General features: G+C 41.0%; 1 protein-coding gene across 2 annotated transcripts in view; it reads right to left on the bottom strand.

Annotated features, from left to right (window-relative positions):
* Positions 1-3994: 3994 nt before the first annotated feature.
* LOC140359965 (adenylate cyclase type 5-like) overlaps positions 3995-26655 on the bottom strand; it is a 101380-nt gene continuing 78719 nt past the window's right edge. The window contains exons 9-20 of one of the 2 annotated variants that reach the window (XM_072445249.1): positions 24945-24967; positions 23476-23635; positions 22116-22213; positions 20590-20677; positions 19463-19579; positions 18044-18205; positions 15602-15804; positions 12759-12891; positions 9442-9705; positions 6372-6576; positions 5737-5861; positions 3995-4227 (exon numbers count right to left, since the gene is read on the bottom strand). In XM_072445249.1, the coding sequence (XP_072301350.1) occupies positions 4099-4227; positions 5737-5861; positions 6372-6576; positions 9442-9705; positions 12759-12891; positions 15602-15804; positions 18044-18205; positions 19463-19579; positions 20590-20677; positions 22116-22213; positions 23476-23635; positions 24945-24967 (1707 nt within the window). In that variant the 3' untranslated portion in view covers positions 3995-4098. The remainder of the gene's footprint in view (positions 4228-5736; positions 5862-6371; positions 6577-9441; positions 9706-12758; positions 12892-15601; positions 15805-18043; positions 18206-19462; positions 19580-20589; positions 20678-22115; positions 22214-23475; positions 23636-24944; positions 24968-26655) is intronic. The other variant, XM_072445250.1, reaches the window with a different exon arrangement.

Below are 26655 nucleotides of genomic sequence, written 5' to 3'. Positions count from 1 at the left end.
CACATTTTCTTTGCCGTTCAGTGAGACACAGTCGAGACCATGTATTTGTGAAACATCTTAGAAGATTTTAGTGAGTTGACTGTAAAAAACCCAACCAAAAATGAAGCTTTGTGAAATTTCTCGGCCCCGAAAAGCGCCAAACTACTTCTTCTTCTTCTTCTTCTTCTTCTTCTTCTTCTTCTTCTTCTTCTTCTTCTTCTTCTTCTTCTTCTTCTTCTTCTTCTTCTTCTTCTTCTTCTTCTTCTTCTTCTTCTTCTTCTTCTTCTTCTTCTTCTTCTTCTTCTTCTTCTTCTTCTTCTTCTTCTTCTTCTTCTTCTTCTTCTTCTTCTTCTTCTTCTTCTTCTTCTTCTTCTTCTTCTTCTTCTTCTTCTTCTTCTTCTTCTTCTTCTTCTTCTTCTTCTTCCGCGGAGGTGAGGATCGGGTGAACAATAGTCATAATCATAAACTTTTAGTGCGTTCAAACATTACTCGAAGAAACTGGACGATTAGCGAACGATAATTAGCCAAACGCAAACACTGGTTCAAATCCTGACGTCGTATTTGTCCTCAAACATCAAGAAACTGGCGAATTACGTTACGTTTTACGAGGTATTGACTTTCAAAATGAGGACGAAAAAAAGAATAAACCGGAGCCAGTTTAACATACGTTTGACCTCGAGTGAAAACAATGCCGACGTCTTGACATTTGAGGAAAACGTTACAATATAGACATTTCCTTCGCGAGCGTGTGATAATATTACCGTCTGAGAACAAACCCGTTATTATGATTGTTATGGTCATGGCTAAACGGCATGATGAGATTGTGCCCCCCGCCGCGCTCTGATACGGCGGGTCGCGGACATTCAAAGGGTTGTACCGAGGGGGGGGGTAACCAAAGAGATGTGGGGAAAAGTCGCCCGAAGGTCTCGCCGGGGTCGGTTTGGTGCGTTCACGTGGCCCTCGGGTGGTTTGTGTCAGGATTTTTTCAAATTTTACGGCAAAAAAAAATGTACAGTGGAATTACGCGACTAATTCTCATTACTCCGCGCTTCGATACTCGGATGATGCGGTCGATTATTGATCTTGAGAGTTATGGTTTGAGTAACGTTTCATATTTAAAGGAACAGTGTGTAGTTTGTGCTCTTTACGGTTTAAAAAGAAAAGAACCACGATCGCACGACTGAACTGTGTGTCCAGGGTCTCATTTATGAAGCACAGGTACTGAAACGTTACGTACGTGATCTGTTTCGTCCGTATGTACATTTTTAAGAAGAATTCCACGTACCGTAGTTTCCGGACTATAAGTCACACCTTTTTTCATAGTTTTGGCCGGGGTGCGACTTATACATATATTTATACTTATATACTTATACTCCGGGGCGACTTATATGTGATATTATTTGTTATTTTCACACTTGCAACCGCATTTCATACTCCAGTGCGACTTATATTTGTTTTTTTCTTCTCTATTATGCATTTTTGGGCTGGTGCGACTTATACTTATATTTATACTTATATACTTATACTCTGGAGTGACTTATATGTGATATTATCTGTTATTTTAACACTTGCACTGGCGTATGAAATGCGGTTGCGACTTATTTATGTTTTTTTCTTCTCTATTATGCATTCTTTTGACTGGTGCGACTTATACTCCGGAAAATACGGTATATATTTATAAATGAGACCCCAGAGCTTTAAAACTGCAGACGGACAAGTGTTTCTCAAATCCATGGTTCATGTTCAGCTCTAAACTCACTGAGCTGCAGAGGCTGAACCAGCGCCGAGCCGTGATTGGAGCAGGAGCTGGACTTTAGTACGTTTCAGATCAGAGAAGACCACGCTCAGGTTTAAAGGGCCCAGGACGGGGTAATTACAGAACACGTATAGGCTATAGGACGAGAAGGCCGTTTATGGGCACGTTTACACCTGGTTAGCCAGATTGGGGCCTCACGTGGCGTAACCATGACAACCGTCACGATGAGCTCATTTGGGTCAAAGGTTATACTGAGGGGCGCTTCTTTGTGTCGGAGGTCTATAAAAGATCTGCTTGTTGGTGGTTCTTCTGTTTCCTTTGTTCTACTCGACCACCTCGGGGATTCCTCTGGAGACCACACGGGTTTCACCAGTGTCTAGTTTTGACTTTATTTGGTGCATTTATACCTGTTGTACTTATAAATGATAGTTTTTCACCAATCGAGCGGGTATTTGTGGAGAAAACGTTGAGATGAATGTAGAACGTGACAGGAAGTGACATCACACCAGTCAAAGTTTATGCATAATTTACACAAAGAAAACAACTTTTTTAACTCTGTAAACATGAATTCAATCAAATAAAGTCGCTCTTGTATATTTTTATTTGTCAAATAAAAAGAAAGTGACATTAGTTTTGGCCCAGTGTTTGCTGGGTAATTTCCTAGTGTGATGTCATCGATTACAAACATGAAGTGAAATTATAAACCTAAAAAAAATGCTATTCTGTGATAACATTTAGATAAAAAAATTTGTGCAAAATTCTAAATATATTTATCTTAAGTACATTTTAGTTCATTGAGTCGTTTCGAGGCAGAATTACGCTTTGAACCTGGCAACGCAACCGAAACACCAACAACGTGACCGTCATCTCCAGTGTTTTTGTAATTAATAATAAATCTGTTAAAATTGTCGTCAGTAAAAGTTGTATTCGATTGGAACACGTTTACCTCGTGTTTATGGAATGTAACTCTAAACTCTACATACTGTTCCTTTAAAGATGTCGCTTTACCAGTGGAGCGCTCCATAGGTCAGAGGTCTCATTTACAGTATAAAGCATGCGTACGTACAAAAATGTTGCGTAAATGAGTTTTCACGTTAAGTTTGTGATCTGGTAAAGAAAACTAAAAAATCTGATTTGTACTTTTGAGGGTTTAATTTTTTCAAGGGTTTCAAGATTTATGGGCTTAAAAAACTGCAACAAAAAAAAAGATTCTATGTTTCGCGTCACGGATCGAGGAGATTCAGAACGGAGTGTTTTCGACGCTCGGAGGGGAGAGGACTCTTCATCCAGGATTCATCAAACTAGCGTGAATGAAGCTAAATGCTACTCGGGGTGTGTTTTTGATGATTGGACAATGTTAGAACATGATTACAAGCTCAGATAACCAAATTTGTACTTTTGAGGGTTTCAGAAACGAGGCCGACGGTGATCTGAGCTAAACAAAACGAGAAGCTAGCACGTTTGACGAAGTTTGTGTTTATAAATGAGACCCCTGATCTTCTGAGAGGCTTGTGAGGTGTTTTTAAGCGGCAAAAACACCCGTAAATTTTAGATTTTAGATCCATTTATCTTCAGTCCAAATCGGAGCCTGGGCCACGCGAACGCAACACGAACCCGGCGTTATCAGACTCGGATCGGATTCAAAAAGTGTCGTGGATTATCCGCAAATCACCACCAGGAAAGGCTTCTGTACAATCTTGAATACGCATCGGTGTTTAAAGATAACTCTCTCTCATATATAATAATGTACAAAATATAGACTCGTTTTAAAATATCGGCTTCAGACATACAAAAAAAACAAGCGTAAAAAAAAAGAAAATAGCTCTTTCAACATCCATTTTGTGGCGCTGCTCGACAAACAGGAAGTAAACGCGCGCAGCCTTTCCAAAAACAAAAAAACAACGCCAGCTTTTGAAATGCGTCGGAATAAGTTCACGTCGTCCGTTCCGGGCCAATAACAAAGTCCAGGATTTCTCCGACATCTTGTATCTTTGGTCTCAAAACACCCGCTTCCGCATCGCGCTCCAACGCTCCAAAACGATTAATTACATCCAAATAAAAGTGTCCGTTTCGGTAACAACTGCGGCGAAAAAAGTCCCGAGAGTTGCCATGAGTTACGTCGATCCGACTTCAGTGTTAAATCCGTATAAACTGAGGTTAGCGCGGGTCCGTTAGCGCTAGTTCGTTAGTGCTAGTCCGTTAACGTTGGTTCGATAGCGCTGGTCCATTATCGCTGGTCCGTTAGCGCTGGTTCGATAGCGCAGGTCCGATAGCGCTGGCCGGTTAGCGCTTGGCCGTTATCGCTGGTCTGTAAGCGCTGGTCCGTTAGCGCTGGTCTGTTAGCGCTGGTCTGTTAGTGTGGGTTAGCTGTTTGGTGGTCCCGCGATGAGAAAATAAGTCATCATGTCCCCTTTTCCTTTGACGGTGACGATGCCTCTGTATTCCAACGTGTAGTTATAGGAATTCAGAAGCTGGTACAGATCTGTAGTGACCTGAAGGAAGACAAAAGAAGTCACATTAACAATCGTTTAGTCGACCAACGAGGCTCTAAACGCTTGAAAGACTTTTAAAAAAGGTCACATCGCACATAAAAAACTGTACGGAGGCGCAAACTGCATGAAAAAGCAAAAAAAAGTCGATTAAACACTCGAGTCACTTCTGAAACTCAATCTTTGTCTTGTCAAAAATCCGAATAATCCTAATGAAAATAACTAAAACGCCGTCGAACCGATCAAAGCACTACAAAAGTAATAATAATGTACACGTTAAGTACTGTATCTGTACTTAACATGAGTCATTTTTACCGTGGATACTTTTTACTTCACTACATTTGAGCGCACGATTTATGGACTTAAAAACTGCAAAAAAAAGATTCTTGCCGTCGCGTCACGGATCGAGAAAACGTCACAGATCGAGGAGATTCTGAACGGAGTGTTTTCAACGCTCAGAGGGGAGAGGACTTTTCAACCAGGATTCATCAAACTAGCGTGAATGAAGCTAAATGCTACTCCAGGTGTGTTTTTGATGTGTTTTTTGATTTGAAAACATGGTTACAAGCTCAGAAAACCCAACTTAGCATCATACGTGTCCTTTAACATCCCTGCAGCTGTTCATGTCACTGTGAAACGCTTCACGGACCCAAACGAAGGCTCTCCATTTCCGTTCAGAGGGATTTACTATGATGACTTCAGAGGACGGATAATATGGCCAGATGTAATTAGTATTTGTCATTAGCTTGATGATCGTGTGTGAGGCATTCGATGAGCGAATCCAGCGTCGTCCTGATCTATTCCCATTACTCCTGGACTGGTTTAATGTGTCTGTTTTATTGTTTGTTGCGTTACATGACACTAAAAGTACAATTGTTTGTCACTACTCGTAAACTTTGTACTTTGTTGCGCTCAAACCAAATACTGTAAGGTGATGTTTCTTCTTTACTTCCTCTAGCAGGACATTCTCAGGTGTATTCAGCACGTTTCTGATGCTTTGCAGAAGTGGGATGTGTTACTTTTACAAAAATAGGATCGCGTGTTACATTTTTGTCAACAATTAGAAACAACAACAAAAAGTCCATTGTGAGATCATTCATATTCACACGTCTTTTTACCAACGATGTAATTAAACACGTTGGAGTTTGTAGTAGTAGCAGCACAGGAGGGCAGAACTGTGTACATCTTTAAAGAAATTGTACTTTTATACTTTTACGCATATTGAGTACTAATCAGTTTGAAGCTCTGGTTTAACTCCACTGTGAGTCACAATATTAAAACAGAACTAAATAACTGTGGATATAGAGCTCCCCCTGCAGCCCCCCTGCAGAAATGCATCATCAGAAAATGGATGCAGTAGTAGTAGTAGTAGTAGTAGTAGTAGTAGTAGTAGTAGTAGTAGTAGTAGTAGTAATAGCAGTAGCAGTAGCAGTAGTAGTAGTGGCAGTGGCAGTAGTAGCAGCAGTAGTAGTAGTAGTAGTAGTAGCAGTAGCAGTAGCAGTAGTTTTGTACCTGTATCCGCTCTGGGACTCCTGTGCTGTCCATTCGACTCGCCACATTCACCGTGTTTCCCCAAATGTCGTACTGAGGTTTCCTGGCTCCGATCACTCCAGCCACGACCGGACCGATGTTTAGACCTGGAAACAACCAATCACGAGTGACGATGAAGGAAGCGTGTACATAAGGGTTAAAATTATGTGTGAAATTGTTGCAGATGAGTTATTTTAAGTTCTTATTTAGTTCTGTTTAAGATTTAGACTCTGTTTAAGCTGGAGCCACAGCCAGGGACAAACAGAGACTACAGCGCCCTCTGCTGAGAAGGTGATGCAGAGGACCTGTACGTCTCCTGTACGTTTGTGAATTCTGTTCATTAGCAATAAACCTTTTCTGATTCTGACAGGTTTGAGTCCTATTTAGACCTATTTGAGCTACATTAGAGCTACATTAGAGCTACATTAGAGCTACATTAGCTCTTGTTACCTAAAAGTAACACCACAACAACAACATCAATAACAGCAACTTAAGAAGGACCATATCAGGTCAAGTGATGATTAACTAACTCCATCTGTCTTAATCCAGTTGGTGAGTTTAGTAAATACACCGTCAGTAAGAAACAGATCTTTTTTGCGTGTACGTGTGTATTGTACCTATTTTCATCTTGAAGTTGTTGAAGGAATGCTCGTTGATGTACTTCATCTGGTCCATGAGCCTCATGGCGTAGTCGGCCAGCGCTCGGATGTGCGAGCGTCCGGCTTTATCGTACGTGGAGTCGTTCAGCCCCGACGCCGCCATGTACGTGGAGCCGATGGTCTTTATCTTCTCCAGCTGACGGAACTGCTCCTCACTGATGATCTGCACGGACAGGAAGTGACAGGGGAAGTGTTTACAGGAGGTGTTTACAGGAAGCGTTTACAGGTGTTTACAGGAGGTGTTTACAGGAAGTGACCGGGAGTGACAGGAAGTAACAGGAAGTGTTTACAGGAAGTGACCGGGAGTAACAGAAAGTAACAGGAAGTGTTTACAGGAAGTGACCGGGAGTGACAGGAAGTGTTTACAGGAAGTGACCGGGAGTAACAGGAAGTAACAGGAAGTGTTTACAGGAAGTGACCGGGAGTGACAGGAAGTGTTTACAGGAAGTGTTTACAGGAAGTGTTTACAGGAAGTGTTTACAAGAAGCGTTTACAGGAAGTGACTGGAAGTGTTTACAGGAAGTGACAGGAAGTGTTTACAGGAAATGTTTACAGGATGTGGCAGATTTGATGTTTTGTTGACAGTTTTTGTGTTCTCGCGTGTATCAGAGGAAGACAGATGAACAGATCATCAATAAACGTCCATATTATTATTTATTATGTTATGTTATTTCCTGTAAAACCAGTCATGGAACAAGTGCTGAACATTTGTACTCCAGTAAAAGTACAGTTCTATGGCAAAAGTACAAATACTGCTGCCAGATTTAGAAAAGTACAAAGTGTGTATGAAAAAATAATACTCAGAATACTGATATTTAGCTTTTGAAATCCAAAGCAAGAACCAGAAATACATGTGTTTTAAGTTGAAGTTACGTTCATAAATTAACTTTTCATTTACAAGCAAATAATAACAAATAAAATAGGAAACGGAAAAACAGAATGTATTTAGGCTGTCCCAAATAAATTGTCTGTTTGCTGTAACCCGACCCACCATTTTTCAAGTGGGTAGGTAGGTAAATTCTTTTTTTTTTAAAACTTTGAAGGCAAAAAAAAGATCCAAAATGAATTGTATGTTTGGTGTAACCTGTTGTGGAAAAATATAATCTGGCCCTTTGCTTTTTAACTTTCAATCCTATTTTCAATTGGATTTAGTGCCAACACAACAGCCTGACACAACTCCTCTTGGCCTGGAAATGTCCATGTCCGGACCTCCTGGAGTGACTAGGAAGTCCCACGTTCTGTCTCACACTAGGACAAAGACAGCAGGACATGTGAATTGAATTAATGCAAATGTTATGTACTGTCTCCTTCCTGAAACCACTGTTTCTTTGATGTCCCATTTGCTCCTTGGTTCCTTTGTACCTGAGAGACCAGTGACCGGGAACTTCTGTGTGTGTGTGGTCATGTGACCATCTGTGATTTAGGGAAGGGGACAGACGTGGGACGGGAGGACTTGGAAGACACACATTTTGGGGGAGCAGGCAAGAGACAGACGCGTGGACTTGGCCTTCCTTGAGAATGAGTCCACACGAGTGTCTTTCTGATTCAACCACAAGATTAAACAGTTTACTTTTGAAATGAGACAACTTGCTTCTTTGTCTTATCGAGAGATTTTTGCCACTACAAATCCTACCAAATTTTTTCAAGTGGGTAGGTAGGAAGGTAAATTCTTTTTTTTTTTTTTTTACTTTAAAGCATAAAAAATATAGAATTGAATGATAATTTGCCTATGAAATTAAGTTAATATTATCATTTATCAAAAGAGATGCTACCGTAAATGTACAAAACAAAAAAGTGAATAAGTCCACCCAATAAACAATTTTTGTACAGGACAAATAATTTTATTTTTTGGCCATTTTCATGTTGTAGAATCGTTGACATCTTGGTCATCATATATGACAAAATCTGCATATTTCAGCCACTGTCAAATCCCGTTTTTTCTATTCTGCCAGTGACACGCAGTGACACGCAGTGACACGCAGTGACACGCAGTGACCGCCAGGGGTCAGGCTTCAACAGACAATGACTTGAACGTTCTCCGCTCCTGTTAAGTTTCATTTTCATTTCGTTTTCGGCTTTGTAATATTTTTAGCGAGTTCCAGTGACACAAAATTATTCAACACGGCGCTTTTTTGAAAAAACGGTCGGTGAGTCGGCGAAATATAAGAAAAATGAAAAAAATTTGACAAAATGTTGATTTTTTTTTTCAGTCGGCTATAATTTTGACGGCTCGGTCGGGTTACGGCAAACAGACATATTATTTTGCTCTGCCTTATCTGGGCTATAATATTTGTTGCGTTGATTGTGTCGTCATACACTATATTTTAGACAAACTGATCTTTTATTTCCATTTTAACTTGTAAATCTGTAAAAAAAAAAAAGAAGAAAAAAAAAAAAAGAGAAACATTTCAAATATCGGTCAAGTTTACCGACACTGGAACCAATATATCGCCCATCCCTACACATATTTATTATATTTATTCTCGACAAGTAGGACTGGGACAAGAATAAAACAGGGTTAATCATTAATTGTGTTTTTTTTTTTCTTTTTCTACAAAGTCTGCAAAAACATAACGTTTGAATAAATCAAAAATTGTGCAGCCAAAGTAAAAAAAAGAAAATTTAAAAAAAGAAAAAAAAATACTACTCAAAGTCGCTCTTTAATGTGATTTTAGTGTCATTTTAGATCAGTCTTTTATGCAAACGTTACGCTCAAAGCTGAATTAAGTCATTTTAAACAACAATAGAGATTCCCTAAGATAAAACTCTACTCAGTTGCAGTACTGTGAGTATTTGTAGTGTATACGGTATGCTATAGATGAGAAGGATACAACACGTTAGCATAAGTTTAGTCTCATAAAAGACCCTCAACAGAACTGCAGCACCTGTGATTGTTCCTGTGTCATGTTTTGTTCACTTTTTAAATCGCCCAATGTTTCACTTGCACAAACTTGCGCCCGATTTTGCCGAATAACTTACGATAAACGACGTCCCTGTAAGTATTTCTGCGGCTGACGTGATCTCGTACCTCGTCAAAGTCGGCGATGATCTCGTTGAGCAGCCGCAGACACTCCACGCCCTCGTTGTTGGCCTCCAGCTCCACGTAGAACTCGGAGAAGTTGCTGATGGAGGCGAACATGACGGCGACGCATTCGCACGACTGGTAATAAAGCTCGTCGTTCCGCCGCTCGCGCTGGAGGAAGTGCGCCGCCACGTCTTTGGGGAGGATGTTGTGGAGGAGACGGCGGTTGTAGGCCTGAAGCTCCTCCATCTCCTCCTTCTCCTCTGTGGCCTGACGAGTACATGAAGAGCTTATAACTGTAGGTTATGTTCACAGATGATACAAATGTGGATTTATATTGTATTTGGAGCTGTTTTTGTAGCGTCTTGAGTGTGACTTTTTTAAAGGGAAAGGTAAAGGTTAATTACACTGTTTGTAGACATATCATTATTTTTAAAAAGTTTCCTTCAGATGACTGCTGAGGTGAACCGTAAACTGTAAAAACTGTAAACTGTAAACCTTGTAAATTGTATAAACTGTCAACTGTATAAACTGAATAAACTGTAAATACTGTGTAAACTGTAAATACTGTGTAAACTGTAAATACTGTGTAAACTGTAAAAACTGTAAACTGTAAAAACTGTAGACTTTGTAAACTGTAAATACCGTAAACCCTGTAAACTGTAAAAACTGTAAAAAAAAAAGCAAAATATGTAAACTGTACAAACCATATAAATCGTATAAATCGTATAAAGCGTATAAACCGTATAAAGCGTGTAAAGCGTGTAAAGCGTGTGAAGCGTGTGAAGCGTGTGAAGTGTGTGAAGCGTGTAAAGCGTGTAAAGCGTGTGAAGCGTGTGAAGCGTGTAAAGCGTGTAAAGCGTGTAAAGCGTATGAAGCGCGTAAAACGCGTAAAGCGCATAAAGCGCGTAAAGCGCGTGAAGCGCATGAAGCGTGTAAAGCGCATAAAGCGTGTGAAGCGTGTAAAGCGTGTAAAGCGTATGAAGCGTGTAAAGCGTATGAAGCGTGTAAAGCGTGTAAAGCGTATGAAGCGCGTAAAGCGCGTAAAGTGTGTGAAGCGTATGAAGCGTGTAAAGCGTATGAAGCGTGTAAAGCGTGTGAAGCGTGTAAAGCGTATGAAGTGTGTAAAGCGTATGAAGCGTGTAAAGCGTATGAAGCGTGTAAAGCGTGAGAAGCGTGTAAAGCGTATGAAGCGTGTAAAGCGTATGAAGCGTGTAAAACGTGTGAAGCGTGTAAAACGTGTGAAGCGTGTAAAACGTGTGAAGCGTGTAAAGCGTATGAAGCGTGTAAAGCGTATGAAGCGTGTAAAACGTGTGAAGCGTGTAAAACGTATGAAGCGCGTAAAGCGTGTAAAGCGTATGAAGCGTGTAAAGCGTATGAAGCGTGTAAAGCGTGTAAAGCGTGTAAAGCGTATAAAGCGTGTAAAGCGTAAAAAGCGTGTAAAGCGTGTAAAGCGTGTAAAGCGTGTAAAGCGTATAAAGCGTAAAAAGCGTGTAAAGCGTATGAAGCGTGTAAAGCGTATAAAGCGTGTAAAGCGTATGAAGCGTGTAAAGCGTGTGAAGCGTGTAAAGCGTATAAAGCGTGTAAAGCGTGAAAAGCGTGTAAAGCGTATGAAGCGTGTAAAGCGTGTGAAGCGTATGAAGCGTGTAAAGCGTGTGAAGCGTGTAAAGCGTGTGAAGCGTATGAAGCGTGTAAAGCGTATGAAGCGTGTAAAGCGTGTGAAGCGTGTGAAGCGTGTAAAGCGTATGAAGCGTGTAAAGCGTGAAAAGCGTGTAAAGCGTATAAAGCGCGTAAAGCGTGTAAAGCGTGTAAAGCGTATAAAGCGTGTAAAGCGTATAAAGCGTGTAAAGCGTATGAAGCGTGTAAAGCGTATGAAGCGTATAAAGCGTGTAAAGCGTGTAAAGCGTGTAAAGCGTATAAAGCGTAAAAAGCGTGTAAAGCGTATAAAGTGTAAAAAGCGTGTAAAGCGTGTAAAGCGTATAAAGCGTGTAAAGCGTAAAAAGCGTGTAAAGCGTGTAAAGCGTGTAAAGCGTGTAAAGCGTGTAAAGCGTATAAAGCGTAAAAAGCGTGTAAAGTGTATAAAGCGTAAAAAGCGTGTAAAGCGTGTAAAGCGTGTAAAGCGTGTAAAGCGTATAAAGCGTAAAAAGCGTGTAAAGTGTATAAAGTGTAAAAAGCGTGTAAAGCGTGTAAAGCGTAAAAAGCGTGTAAAGCGTATAAAGCGTAAAAAGCGTGTAAAGCGTAAAAAGCGTAAAAAGCGTGTAAAGCGTGTAAAGCGTGTAAAGCGTAAAAAGCGTGTAAAGCGTATAAAGCGTATAAAGCGTGTAAAGCGTGAAAAGCGTGTAAAGCGTATGAAGCGTGTAAAGCGTGTGAAGCGTATGAAGCGTGTAAAGCGTGTGAAGCGTGTAAAGCGTGTGAAGCGTATGAAGCGTGTAAAGCGTATGAAGCGTGTAAAGCGTGTGAAGCGTGTGAAGCGTGTAAAGCGTATGAAGCGTGTAAAGCGTGAAAAGCGTGTAAAGCGTATAAAGCGCGTAAAGCGCGTAAAGCGTGTAAAGCGTGTAAAGCGTATAAAGCGTGTAAAGCGTATGAAGCGTGTAAAGCGTATGAAGCGTATAAAGCGTGTAAAGCGTGTAAAGCGTGTAAAGCGTATAAAGCGTAAAAAGCGTGTAAAGCGTATAAAGTGTAAAAAGCGTGTAAAGCGTGTAAAGCGTATAAAGCGTGTAAAGCGTAAAAAGCGTGTAAAGCGTATGAAGCGTGTAAAGCGTGTAAAGCGTATAAAGCGTGTAAAGCGTATGAAGCGTGTAAAGCGTATGAAGCGTATAAAGCGTGTAAAGCGTGTAAAGCGTGTAAAGCGTATAAAGCGTAAAAAGCGTGTAAAGCGTATAAAGTGTAAAAAGCGTGTAAAGCGTGTAAAGCGTATAAAGCGTGTAAAGCGTAAAAAGCGTGTAAAGCGTGTAAAGCGTGTAAAGCGTGTAAAGCGTGTAAAGCGTATAAAGCGTAAAAAGCGTGTAAAGTGTATAAAGCGTAAAAAGCGTGTAAAGCGTGTAAAGCGTGTAAAGCGTGTAAAGCGTATAAAGCGTAAAAAGCGTGTAAAGTGTATAAAGTGTAAAAAGCGTGTAAAGCGTGTAAAGCGTAAAAAGCGTGTAAAGCGTATAAAGCGTAAAAAGCGTGTAAAGCGTAAAAAGCGTAAAAAGCGTGTAAAGCGTGTAAAGCGTGTAAAGCGTAAAAAGCGTGTAAAGCGTATAAAGCGTAAAAAGCGTGTAAAGCGTAAAAAGCGTGTAAAGCGTGTAAAGCGTGTAAAGCGTGTAAAGCGTGTTTCCTCTGACCTGTAGTTTCCAGAGGAAGTCGAGTCGGGCCGTGGACTCCACCTGCTGCGCGTGAAGATAAAGCGCCAAGACAAACACTGTGATGACGACAGGAGTCATGATCTTCAGAGGAACCTTCATGTCCACCGCACAACTGCAACACACACACACACAGGTTACACAACTGCAACACACACACACACAGGTTACACAACTGCAACACACACACACACACACACACACACAGGTTACACAACTGCAACACACACACACACACAGGTTACACAACTGCAACACACACACACACACAGACAGGTTACACAACTGCAACACACACACACACAGGTTACACAACTGCAACACACACACACACACACACACACAGGTTACACAACTGTAACACACACACACACACAGGTTACACAACTGCAACACACACACACACACACACACAGGTTACACAACTGTAACACACACACACACACAGGTTACACAACTGCAACACACACACACACACAGGTTACACAACTTTAACACACACACACAGGTTACACAACTGCAAAACACACACACACACACAGGTTACACAACTGTAACACACACACACACAGGTTACACAACTGCAACACACACACACACACACACACAGGTTACACAACTGTAACACACACACACACACACAGGTTACACAACTGCAACACACACACACACAGGTTACACAACTGCAACACACACACACACAGGTTACACAACTGCAACACACACACACACAGGTTACACAACTGTAACACACACACACACACACACACACACACAGGTTACACAACTTTAACACACACACACACACACACAGGTTACACAACTGCAACACACACACACACACACAGGTTACACAACTGTAACACACACACACAGGTTACACAACTGCAACACACACACACACACACACACACAGGTTACACAACTGTAAACACACACACAGGTTACACACACACACACACAGGTTACACAACTGCAACACACACACACACACACAGGTTACACAACTGTAACACACACACACACAGGTTACACAACTGTAACACACACACACAGGTTACACAACTGCAACACACACACACACACACACACACAGGTTACACAACTGCCACACACACACACACACACACACACAGGTTACACAACTTTAACACACACACACACACAGGTTACACAACTGCAACACACACACACACACACACACAGGTTACACAACTGTAACACACACACACACACACAGGTTACACAACTGCAACACACACACACACACACACACACACAGGTTACACAACTGTAAACACACACACACACACACAGGTTACACAACTGTAAACACACACACACACACACACACAGGTTACACACACACACACACACACAGGTTGCACAACTGCAACACACACACACACACACACACACACACAGGTTACACAACTGCAACACACACACACACACACACACACACACAGGTTACACAACTGTAAACACACACACACAAACACAGGTTACACAACTGCAACACACACACACACACACACAGGTTACACAACTGCAACACACACACACACACACACACAGGTTACACAACTGCAACACACACACACACACAGGTTACACAACTGCAAACACACACACAGGTTACACAACTGTAAACACACACAAATGTTACACACACACACACGGGTTACACACACAAACACACACACACACGGGTTACACACACACACACACACACACACACACGGGTTACACACACACACACACACACACGGGTTACACACACAAACACACACACACACGGGTTACACACACACACACACACGGGTTACACACACACACACACACACACACACGGGTTACACACAAACACACCCAAACACAGGTCAAAGGTCAATACAAACACTTAAAGTCAGTAAAACCTGGGGGAGTATCATGGGGATGACACATGTCAGAGTGTGAATCCTGTGAAGTTTATAATAATATGGGCCATTTTTAAATCTATAATAAACAAAAAGTTGATCAAATTTGGTAAAACTAAAATGTGAAAATGTGAAATCCCAATTACAATCACAAAGGACAAACTTAAGGTGCTTCATCAGTTTTAGTGTCTCTGGTTCTTTTGTGCTTAAACTGCAGCTTCATGTGAAGAGGACGCTCACCTCGAGCCCGCGAAGCTTCTGTGAACAGAGAACATACAATCATTACTTTACACAACAAAAGTACATTCATCTTTGCTGTTGTTAAATAATGTCATAAATCAGCTTAGCAACTGTTGTACATATATTTTATACATTTTAACACAGCATATTTAATTGTACATCATTCAAATCTGTAAAAAACATTTGAATTAAACAGAACTAAACCATGATGTCATCACCAGGAAAGACTCATTGTATCTACGGAAGCCCGGACAGGCAAATGAGGGGCAAAAGTGAAAAAAGAAAAGAAAAACATTCCCTTTGAATGGAGGATTTTTTTCTTTTCTTTTTTCTTTTTTACCATTACTGACAGTGAAAAAAAAAATAAAAAAAATAATAAAAAAAATAAAGATTTTAATTGTTTTTCCCCTGGTGCCGATTTTTTTTGTTTTTTTGACACAATCAAATTAAAACAAAAAACTAAAACCTGCAAGTTCAAACCAAAGGGAGAAAAATGACTGAGATAAATGATATGCAATTGATTATTTCCCCGCTTGCCTTCCAGGGCTTCCGCAGTAAACTCCGCCTTAGATCCTAATTGAACCTGGACTCAGTCTGGTCCTGTCGGTAAACGCTCCTGGTCCCAGCCCTGACTCCCAGCGCGTACAACACCGACACAAAAGGCACTTCCAAACGCAGACGTACGTGCTGTTGAAGGCGTTGGCCATGACGAGCAGGTCCTGGTTGTCGAACAAACTGGCCGTGGGAACCTCCAGCACCAGAACGTACAGGAGCTCAATGACCAGCATCAAACTCAGCTTCCCGATACTGGAGACCTGCAGGAAGACGGAGCAGGCCAGCAGGCTGAGGAGGACGCACAACGTGAAGTACTGCAAGAGACACAACAGAGAAGGGTGCACTTTACCAACACCACTCTGCGCGGGGTCCTAAAGGGCTCACGTTTGTCTAAGGAGTGCTCAGTTTGGCGGGATAGCAGCTGTGGTATATCTATATATCACAGTATTTATCACAGTTTTACATCGGTCAGTCGAAAATGACAGGAAGTAGACGAAATCCCTCTGTTTATGTCATCATAAAGCTGTGTTTGTGTGAAAATGCCGGGACAATCGGACCTTTTCACGATAGATAATGATAAAATAGAAATGATGTGACAGCGGAGAGCGAGTTACAGTTGGACAATCACTGCAGCAGGTTCAGACTTTTACGTACGATGTAAATGTGTCGACGGAGGATAAACGTGTTTTCGTCTCAAAGCTAAAGGCTAACGTACATGAACTTAAATGTAAAACAGACAAACTTAATAAAAGTAGAGTGTTTTTGTAACGGGTTATTTAAATTTGTGGTCTTATTTAACATTATTGATTACATTTGTTGTGTGTAAGCATTAGCGTAGCAACAAAAGCACTTTTATAAACACATAGATGTCTGAACATGCGGCTGTGATTATCCATCTGTAACTCGCTCTACGCTTTGTCTTCATTAATTATTGATTTATTTTAGCAAAACTCTGCTATGGAGCAGGAAGTGGAGCGCCGCATTTTTAAGGCAACCGGAACTAGCCGCTCGGTTTAGTCAAAAGGGCCCGTCTACACACAACTGACCGTTTAAACAATTATTCAAAAATGAATAAAGCAGTGTCATGTATTATTGTTTGTCAAATCATATTATACTATTGTGTGATTTATTTGGCTTGTTTACATTGTGGTTTACAATGCGGTTGCTAGGTAACAGGGAAAAAGGGGGTATTCTGATATCGATATGCAACAGTCCAACAGAAATGTGTTAAAACATGTCTTTAAACGCATGAGTTAAGGTTTGATTATTGGAAACGTGTGAAATGTTTGTAAAATGAATGAGTGATGGGCAAAAAGACGCCTCATGAAAGCACTTGAACAAACAGTTTTGACTCTTTGAAACGCAGTTCGAAATGCTACTCCAGAGTGACATCTAGTGGTATGTTTTAGTACTACAACATCCACAGTCTGAGTGCTACAGGCAAAACGCTTTGGGTCAGTTTACTCTCTCGACGAACAGGATTCACGTGGAATACATCGAGATCTATGGGACATTGTGATTTCAAAGGTCGTTCTCTCAAAATGTATTTTGTGGGGATAAATATCTCACCACTCACACACAAGACTTTACAATCTTGGACTTAACACGATTTTGACAGAACGTACAGAACTATTTAAATGTTCCAATCGTGTGTTATTTTAACAGTTTTTACACATACAATGCCTTATTTCTATATGAAAACATGACATGATAATAAATAATAATACATTTTCTTCTTACGTTTAAGTAAGTCAGTTACAGCAGAAGTTTCACATTGATATCTTTAAATTGAAGCTTTTTTTCTATTCACCTGCAGCGTCTTAATCACAAAAGTGCAGAAATATCACCTTTTACAAACACCACTTTTTTTCATTTTTCGTTTTTCGTTTTAAAATATTTTTTGCTATGAATGGCCAACTCAATATTTACACAAAACTTTACAATCTTGGACTTACACGATTTTGACAGAGCGTACAGACGGAATTGTTGATATTTAATGCTCAGCCTGATTTATTACAGTTTTAAGTTGATAAAAGTATATTTTTTTTAGTCAAATATTTCAGTTGGATCTTGTTTCTCAAAAACTGAATAAGAAATCCAAAATCCCCTCAGTAAATTTAACATATCAACCAAATCAAGCAAGAAATTCAAACCTGGCAGTCCATTTTTTGGATTTAAATGTTTCAATCGTGTGCTATTTTGGACGTTTTTACACATAAAATGCCTTATTTCTATATGAAAACATGACATGATGAAAAACTTGTAATACATTTTCTTCTTACATTTATGTCAGTCAGTTACAGCAGAAGTTTCACATTGATATCTTTAAATTGAAGCTTTTTTCCTATTCACCTGCAGCGTTTTGCCCAGAAATATCACATTTTACATCACTTTCTTTTCTTTTTGTAATATTTTTTGCTATAAACTACCAACTCGCTATTCACATTCTGCACCCAACGACACGCTCTACACGTCTCCACCCCGCCCAGCTCTCCTGACACCTCCCGCTCGAGCCAGGTTGCCAGATCGGGCGTGTCTGAGGGCGACTCTCACCTCGGGGAAGCTGCAGACGGGCGTCCCGGGCTGTGCGCAGCGGCTCTGCTCTGAGTCCAGGCTGAGGTTCAGGAGTGGCGGGTGACACGGGCCCACGCTGTCCCACGAGACGTTCAGCTCCGACACGATGCACCGCCGGAGGTCGTGGGAGCTGCACGTGAACTGGAACGGCCAGGGAAAAACACGAGCGGGAGTGACGAGCGAGGTCAAGAGCGGTGGGAAAACGGCGAGAGGATGTGGTGAGGGGTAAACGGAGAGAAGTGAACGTGAAAAACTCAATCTCGATTCATTTATTGAGACGTTTCAGTTGCCAGGAGGTGAATCATCTCCCTGTGTTTTGGAACTGTCTTGTCGTTCAGAAATATTGGACTGAAATCAACAAAAAAGCTACAGTGTTTTTGGCAAATCACTTGTCTGATCTGAACTGTTTTTGTCCCACTGACTGACATTGTTTCATTCAGAACGTTTAGTTTTGTAAAGTTGGTCACAAACGAAGAAGAGAAAATTAAAGATAATTGTTAAATCCTGGTGTTTGATTGAAGTACAGTGTGGATCCAGTCCAATGTCCGTCTAAAATAACTGAAATAAGAAGTATTTGTCTTGTTTTAGGTATATTCTGACTATCTGAAACTGAGATTGCTAATACCATAAATTATCGTGTTTTACTTCAAATAAGAAAAACACAGGCATTTTATTAAACTTCTTACATAAACTTATTTTAAGAAAGTCAAATTTAAAGTGTTGTAGCATTTTTCCCCTTCATTTCAAGTTATAAAATGCCTGTACTTTTCTCATTTGAAGTAAAACAACTTATGTTATGCTATTGGCATTCTTTAAGGTAGTTAAAATATACCCAAAACAAGAAAAATACTTCTTATTTCACTTATTTTAGACGAGCATGGACTGGATCGACTGTACTTGGGACGTCACAATATCACATTTTATTGTTTATTGTTTTATTGTGAGAAAAAACACCAGGATTGAATGATTATCTTCATTTTATTTTCTTTGTTTGTTACCAGCTTTACAAAAATAATCTTTCTGAATGAAAAAATAGAAGTCAGTGGGACAAAAACAGTAAAAAAAAAAAAAAAAAAGATTTGCATTTTTGGACTATAAACTGAATAAATAAAAAAATTACAAATAAAAAAATAAACTACATCTGGTTTAAAAGATTTTCGCAATTATTTGTTTAGTGACTTCAATAATCACGACAATCTTGAAATTCCTACGTTGCACAAGAGATTTCTACAATGGAAAAGGTTGAATTTTTACAGCTCTCAACAAGGACAAAACCAGAACAAATCCATAAATTACATCTTCGTCGGAGTCTAAACTGGGGAAATAAAGTAAGGAAAGTTGGGGAAAATAAGGTTCCGACGGCGCTGCTAAGCGTCGGAATGTTTCAAGAGCGCTTACGATGTTGATGAACGCCGAGAGAAAGACCAGGACGATGGTGAAGACGCCCACTAACGTGCTCTTGAGTCTGGACTGCACGATCCTCTTGGACACGGTTTGGAGCGGGGCCGGGAACAGCTGCAAGAACAACCGCATTATCGCACGTTACTTTGGAAACAGCTGCAAGAACAACCGCAATATCACACGTTACTTTGGAAACAACTGCAAGAACAACCGCAATATCGCACGTTACTTTGGAAACAGCTGCAAGAACAACCGCAATATCTCACGTTACTTTGGAAACAGCTGCAAGAACAACCGCAATATCTCACGTTACTTTGGAAACAGCTGCAAGAACAACCGCAATATCACACGTTACTTTGGAAACAGCTGCAAGAACAACCGCAATATCACACGTTACTTTGGAAACAGCTGCAAGAACAACCGCAATATCACACGTTACTTTGGAAACAGCTGCAAGAACAACCGCAATATCTCACGTTACTTTGGAAACAGCTGCAAGAACAACCGCAATATCACACGTTACTTTGGAAACAGCTGCAAGAACAACCGCAATATCACACGTTACTTTGGAAACAGCTGCAAGAACAACCGCAATATCACACGTTACTTTGGAAACAGCTGCAAGAACAACCGCAATATCACACGTTACTTTGGAAACAGCTGCAAGAACAACCGCAATATCACACGTTTTAATACAAAAACTTTCTTCAACAACATAATGTAATATCTAACACAAAAAAAAAGTAGTGGTAGTTTTATTCTGCCCTCGCAATTAATACATTAAAACAAAACTATCTTTGGAATGGTGAAAAGCGAAAAAAAAAAAAAAATAACAAAAAAAAAAATAACAAAAAAAATATATATATATATATATATATATATGTATTCACTAAAAGTTCCAAATCAATAGAAGTTCAAATGAGGATCTAGTTCCTCGTTTAGTTTGTACAAATCTAAACTACAGGGTTTGCCGTTTTTATGCAGAATAAGACTCTGGAGTAAATGATAGGTACTTAAAGAACTGCAGCTTGCGGATTTCGATTCGATTTAGCTGATTTGAGCAGCTCGACAAGCGTCATACAACCAAAAGCTTTATGCGTTGACAGGGTTTTGAGCGACCTCACCCCGTAGCAGCAGTAGATGGTGGAGGCGAACATGACGGCCGTGAGGATGACGAGGCAGGCGACGAAGAAGCCCACCATCAGACTGGAGCTGCAACAGACAAGAGACTGGCATCAGGAGGGCGTCGGCACCGCGAGGGAGAGACTGGCATCGGGAGGGCGTCGGCACCGCGAGGGAGAGACTGGCATCGGGAGGGCGTCGGCACCGCGAGGGAGAGACTGGCATCGGGAGGGTGTCGGCACCGCGAGGGAGAGACTGGCATCGGGAGGGCGTCGCCACCGCGAGGGAGAGACTGGCATCGGGAGGGCGTCGGCACCGCGAGGGAGAGACTGGCATCGGGAGGGCGTCGGCACCGCGAGGGAGAGACTGGCATCGGGAGGGCGTCGGCACCGCGAGGGAGAGACTGGCATCGGGAGGGCGTCGGCACCGCGAGGGAGAGACTGGCATCGGGAGGGCGTCGGCACCGCGAGGGAGAGACTGGCATCGGGAGGGCGTCGGCACCGCGAGGGAGAGACTGGCATCATCATTCTGTTTTTGGACGTTTTCGCTATATTGACCTAAAACTGCAGCTGTTTTTCCCGCTTTCCCTTTTTCAGTTCCTGGTACCGTATTTTCCGGACTATAAGTTGCACCGGAGTAATGCATCATAGAGAAGAAAAAACGTACATAAGTCGCACTGGAGTATAAGTCGCATTTTTGGGGGAAATTTATTTGATGAAATCCAAGACCAAGAACAGACATTTCATCTTGAAATGCAAATAATAACAGATGAGAGAACATGGTGAATAGGTACGTATGCTAACGCTAACACCTTCAGCTACATGACGTATGCTAACGCTAACACCTTCAGCTACATGACGTATGCTAACGCTAACACCTTCAGCTACATGAGGCACAGACAGAACTGTGGTAAGTGTCTGGTATGTTAACGTAACATATGAACAGTTATTCAGATAACTATAGCATAAAGAACATGCTAACAAGTTTACCAAAGCATCAGTTTTACCCCAAATCACTAAATCCATTGAATTCTTCTTCCTCTGTGTCACTTCTAAACAACTCCACAAACTCCAGAGGAAGAGGAAGTGCAGATTCTTCTTCTGCGTCGCTTAGAGCCTAGAGCGCCCTCTTGTGGTTGTCAGTGTGAAAATAATGAATAACATCACATAGAAGTCGCTCTGGAGTATAAGTCGCACCCCGGCCAAAACGATGGTACTTTTTTTTAGTTCCAGTCTCCTTGGTTTAAACATGAAAGAAACGAGAGCAACGTGAACCAAACATATGAAATATACAGGCCATGGAGCTCGTAAAAGACGATATTTCTCCTTTAACATGTGGACAGAGAATAAACGCCGCGATGTTTAACAGTAAAACGTGTCTTTACTTGTTGTGGAGTCTGTCCTCCTTTCTCTAATCAACCCCATCAATCTAAAGCACGTGCGGTGTTGTGATCCTGGAGCTAAGTCCAGACTGAGATCCTGGCTCGGACCCGGAGCTGCTGATCGCTCCTGACGACGGGAGGACTTACTACGGGACGATGACAATCTGGATGAAGCAGATGAAGAGAAAGACGAGCGAGGCGCAGGACACGTAGGCCCCGAAGCGCGAGTCCACCTGTTTAGAGTACTGAAAAGACAGAAAGAGAAAAGAGGAAATCGTCATTGTTTCTCGTGATTATTGTCGATCTTTATCATTATAGAAACACATCTTTATGGCCCGTTTCACTGAACGCAATTTCTTGTCTGATTTTCCTCATTCAAGGTTCTTTTTGTAGATATTTTCTGTGCGATTCCTGCTTTTACTTGTGGTATTCCTTGGGTATCTTTCGGGATTTCTCGACAAAGTTGCAGTTTTCCCTAGTGTTGGAATAGTAGAAGTACAGAAGTTGGTTGTAGAGCTGCACAGGGACTTTTAAAGATGTTTAATAAGCTCAAAATGTTACTTATTTATCTTCATTTGTACACGTTTCTACAACATAAATGCAGGTTCTCTCGTCTGAACTCTTTTGACCCTGACAGTAAAGTCTTAAACGTTTCGGCGCCGTCCTTCTCCGTCTGAAACGTTTCACTTCCTCCTTCCCCGTCTCGTCTGCGCTTTAGTGTGACCGATGCCCTCTAGAGGCAGGGAGAAGAAGGAGCGCCGTGTCCTGGAAATAGGGCTCGTCGCGACCAATTATTATGTTCCCGAAGCGGCGCATTGTTCCCGCGGTAACACGGTGGGTTTGAGGCAGAACAAAACATATCAAGTTGAATTAATCTGCACGTCGCCACTATTTTGAGCACTAAAAATAAGAAGGATGCCCAGTTCAGATCATTTAAAGTGTAGTGTGCAACTTTTCAGGCCTTTACCCGAAACGTTCAACAGAATGTCATTAAACTCTTTGATCGTTCCTTTTATCATTTATTTTCCAATTATCCTTTTTATTTTTATGTTATAAAAAACGACCAGAGAGCGAAAAGACCAAATCTAAAAGACAAAACTGTAATATATTCAATTATTTGTATTGCAAGACATAGTACAATATGTTAAAAGGGGTTTTTAAACGTGAAAAACAGAACTAGTTAATTTACCCGTTGTTTTATTGTTTTTTTTGCCTTTAATAAAGTAAAAAGTGTTTCGCCCCAGAACAGATATAGTGTAAAAAAAGTATCTATTTGTTTGAAAAAGAGACCACAGCGCTTTCTCATCTTTGTTAGCATGCCAAAGTTAGTTTGCTTTCAGACTCGTCGTTGTGAATATTTAGGATGCTCAGAATGCATGATACCAGACGCACCGATATCCGACACCAGTGCGGTTATCGGTGCATCCCTGATCTCCACGGAGACGATCACGTGGCAGAAAAAGTCTCCTTCACCGCCGCCCGCCGCCCGGACGCGCGTCCTCGTTACCTTCTTCTCCAGGTCCGGCTCCCTGAAGGTCAGCAGGAACTTCTTGACGTGTTCGGATCGGAGGCGGTCGATGCTGCGCGCGTCGATGGCTCGGCCCAGGAACTCGTCCACCTCGTCCTCCGGGTTGAGGTTCTCCTGAGGGTTCCTGAAGATGAAGTGTCTGAGAAATACAGAAGCACAAAAAACAATCAGACACAGTGAGAAGAAACAACCCTGATTCATAACTGATCATTAACGTTGTTTTGTTTGTTTCGTTCTTGGACTTTAAACATCCTCTTATGTATCTTTGCTTCGGCATTTCATGTTTTAGAACACTCGGGCGTTCCTTCGTCCGGGTTTGGTGTTAGCGCTCCATCTACTGGCAGCGGAGGGAATTACAATGGAGAAATAAACAAAAGCTAGCGTTGTAATGAACACGATTTTGGGGTCAGACGGGTCTGAAGACGATTGAAAGACTTAAAAACAGTGCAGAAGACCTTAGGATTTCCACCTGTGACATCACAAATCTGGGACAATTTGAAACCGAGTCATTTTGTGAGGCTCAGAGAAGATAAGCTCGTAAACAGGAATACTCTGTGGTGGTAAAAATCTCTCGATAAGACAAAGAAGCAAGTTGTCTCGTTTCAAAAGTAAACTGTTTAATCTTGTGGTTGAATCAGAAAGAAACTCGTGTGGACTCATTCTCATGGAAGGCCGAGTCCACGCGTCTGTCTCTTGCCTGCTTCCCCAAAATGTGTCTCCCAAGTCCTCCCGTCCCACGTCTGTCCCCTTCCCTAAATCACAGATGGTCACATGACCACACACACACAGAAGTTCCCGGTCACTGGTACAAAGGAACCAAGGAGCAAATGGGACATCGAAGAAACAGTGGTTTCAGGAAGGAGACAGTACATAACATTTGCATTAATTCAATTCACATGTCCTGCTGTCTTTGTCCTAGTGTGAGACAGAACGTGGGACTTCTTAGTCACTCCAGGAGGTCCGGACATGGACATTTCCAGGCCAAGAGGAGTTGTGTCAGGCTGTTGTGTTGGCACTAAATCCAATTGAAAATAGGATTGAAAGTTAAAAAGCAAAGGGCCAGATTATATTTTTCCACAACAACTCAAACAAACGTGAATGAAGCTAAACGACACTCCAGGCGTGATTTTTATGTGGGAACGATGGTAAAAACTCAATAAAGTACATTTTGCCTAATATGTGTCGTCTAAGATTCAAAAATACAACACTTAAAATGCAATTGAACGTTTTAGGGGGAATATATGCTAATGCTAATGCTAATGCTAATAGCAGCGTTTAAGGCCTCGGAAATAAAAGGCGGCGTGTCCTTTTGCCTTTAGACTCACAGTAAATACACCTTCGGGCGGATGCGTTTTATAGTGTTTTCTGATAAGGACATTAGTTAAACGCTCCTTTGTGAGTCGGCGTGAGAGACAGTGTCCAAATACAGCAATAAGAAGCAAACTCACTTGTCTTTTGGGTCTTCAAATCCCTGGAAAACAGACGGAAAGAGAAGATAATTAGGTGAAAACTTCAACACATCATAAAACTAAACAGCCATTGTATATTTTTCTCTATTTTTGTTCTTTTTGACGGCGCGCTGTGACTTTTCTAGTGGTGTTTGGTTGTGTTTTTTTCCTCTAAAAGTGAGACGCTGTATGTGGGAAGGAAGAATTTAGATGTGTCCTTTTGGAATTGTACAGACATTTAAGAAATGTAATGTAATTTTCGTTAAAAAGGGATTCTTTGTGTAAAAACGCCAAAACTGCACATATTTGGCACATGAACAATGGACAGAGCCAGAGTCAAAGTCCTTACTTCATTTTTTTGACATATTAGATGCAAAATAGCTTAATAAATCAAACTTAGAATTAGATATTTAGAGGTTTAGAAGTTGTGTCGGTGCTTCTCAATGTCTCATAGAAATATTTGGAAATACGTTGATTCAATTAAATAATAAAACTTAATTTGGTGCAGACTGAACCGTTTTGTCTCAGTGTAAAAGCTTAAATATGTTAAGAGAATAAACAGACCTAAAACAGGCCTGTCACGATAACAAAATCACAAAAAGCGATATATTGTCTCAGAAAAAAATCAATATAAACTATAATATTGAAATTACTTAACTACTAAGACCATTTTTTGTTTTATTTATTTTATTATAATAATAGTATTTATTTCATTTTTTCCTTTGTCAGTATTGCTTCTACTGTTATTATTATTATTTATTTTATTATAATTGTATTTATTTCATTTTTTCTTTCTCATTTTTCTTTTTACTTTTATTATTATTTATTTTTGTCTCCTTTAATTTAGATTTTTCTTCGCATCCCTCTCCTTTAATGTCCCCTTACTTAAACACACACACACTTCTGTTAAACCTACAAACTGTCATGTGTTGTTGTTGTTGTTGTTGTTGTTGTTGTTGTTTATGACTGTGTACATCTGCTCATTGATCTGTCGCCTCCATCTGTCTCGTTTGTTTGTCTTGGCACAATAATCCAAGAGATATAAAGTGGATAATCCCTTTAAAACACTTTTCTAAACGTATAATATTGTTGACACCACGAGCTGTGATAAACAAAGAGCAGAATGAAGAGCTCGACGTGTTTAGAGTCCAGACTGAAACTTCACTTCCTTAAAAAACAGCCTCATGTCACGTGGAAAAAAAGAGTTGAAAGTCTCGTGTTGTGGAGCGTGTTTGCATTGTTTACGATCCGAGCACAAAAGAACTCTCTCGGGGGAAAAGAGTCGGCAAAAGCAAACATGAAGTGACCTCGACAGAGAGTTTGAGCTCCTCCGCTCAGGAAGGACCTTCAGACGCTCAGAGGAGAGAGAAATGTGTGTCGTCATTGTCATTTCTATTATTATTTATGCTTTTTGTAAGAAAGGGAATGAAGCCTGATGAATGCTCCGGTGAAACAAGACAAAAATGACTTATTGTTCAGGAAGAAATGAAGGAAGGCAGGAGGAAAGGAAGCAAGGAAGGAAGGAAGGAAGGAAGAAATGAAGGAAGGCAGGAGGAAAGGAAGCAAGGAAGCAAAGACGAAAGGAAGGAGGAAAGGAAGGAAGGAGAAAGGAAGGAAGAAGGGAAGAAAAAAAGGAGCAAAGGAAGGAAGGAAGGAGAGAAGGAAGCAAGGAAGAAAGGAAGCAAGGAGGAATGAAGAAAGGACAGAAGGA

This window comes from Eucyclogobius newberryi, unplaced genomic scaffold (genome assembly GCF_026437365.1).
Source record: "Eucyclogobius newberryi isolate DKJ021-1_F unplaced genomic scaffold, fEucNew1.0.hap1 SCAF_14, whole genome shotgun sequence".
NCBI lineage: Eukaryota > Metazoa > Chordata > Actinopteri > Gobiiformes > Gobiidae > Eucyclogobius > Eucyclogobius newberryi.
This window is presented reverse-complemented; position numbering and strand designations above follow the sequence as displayed.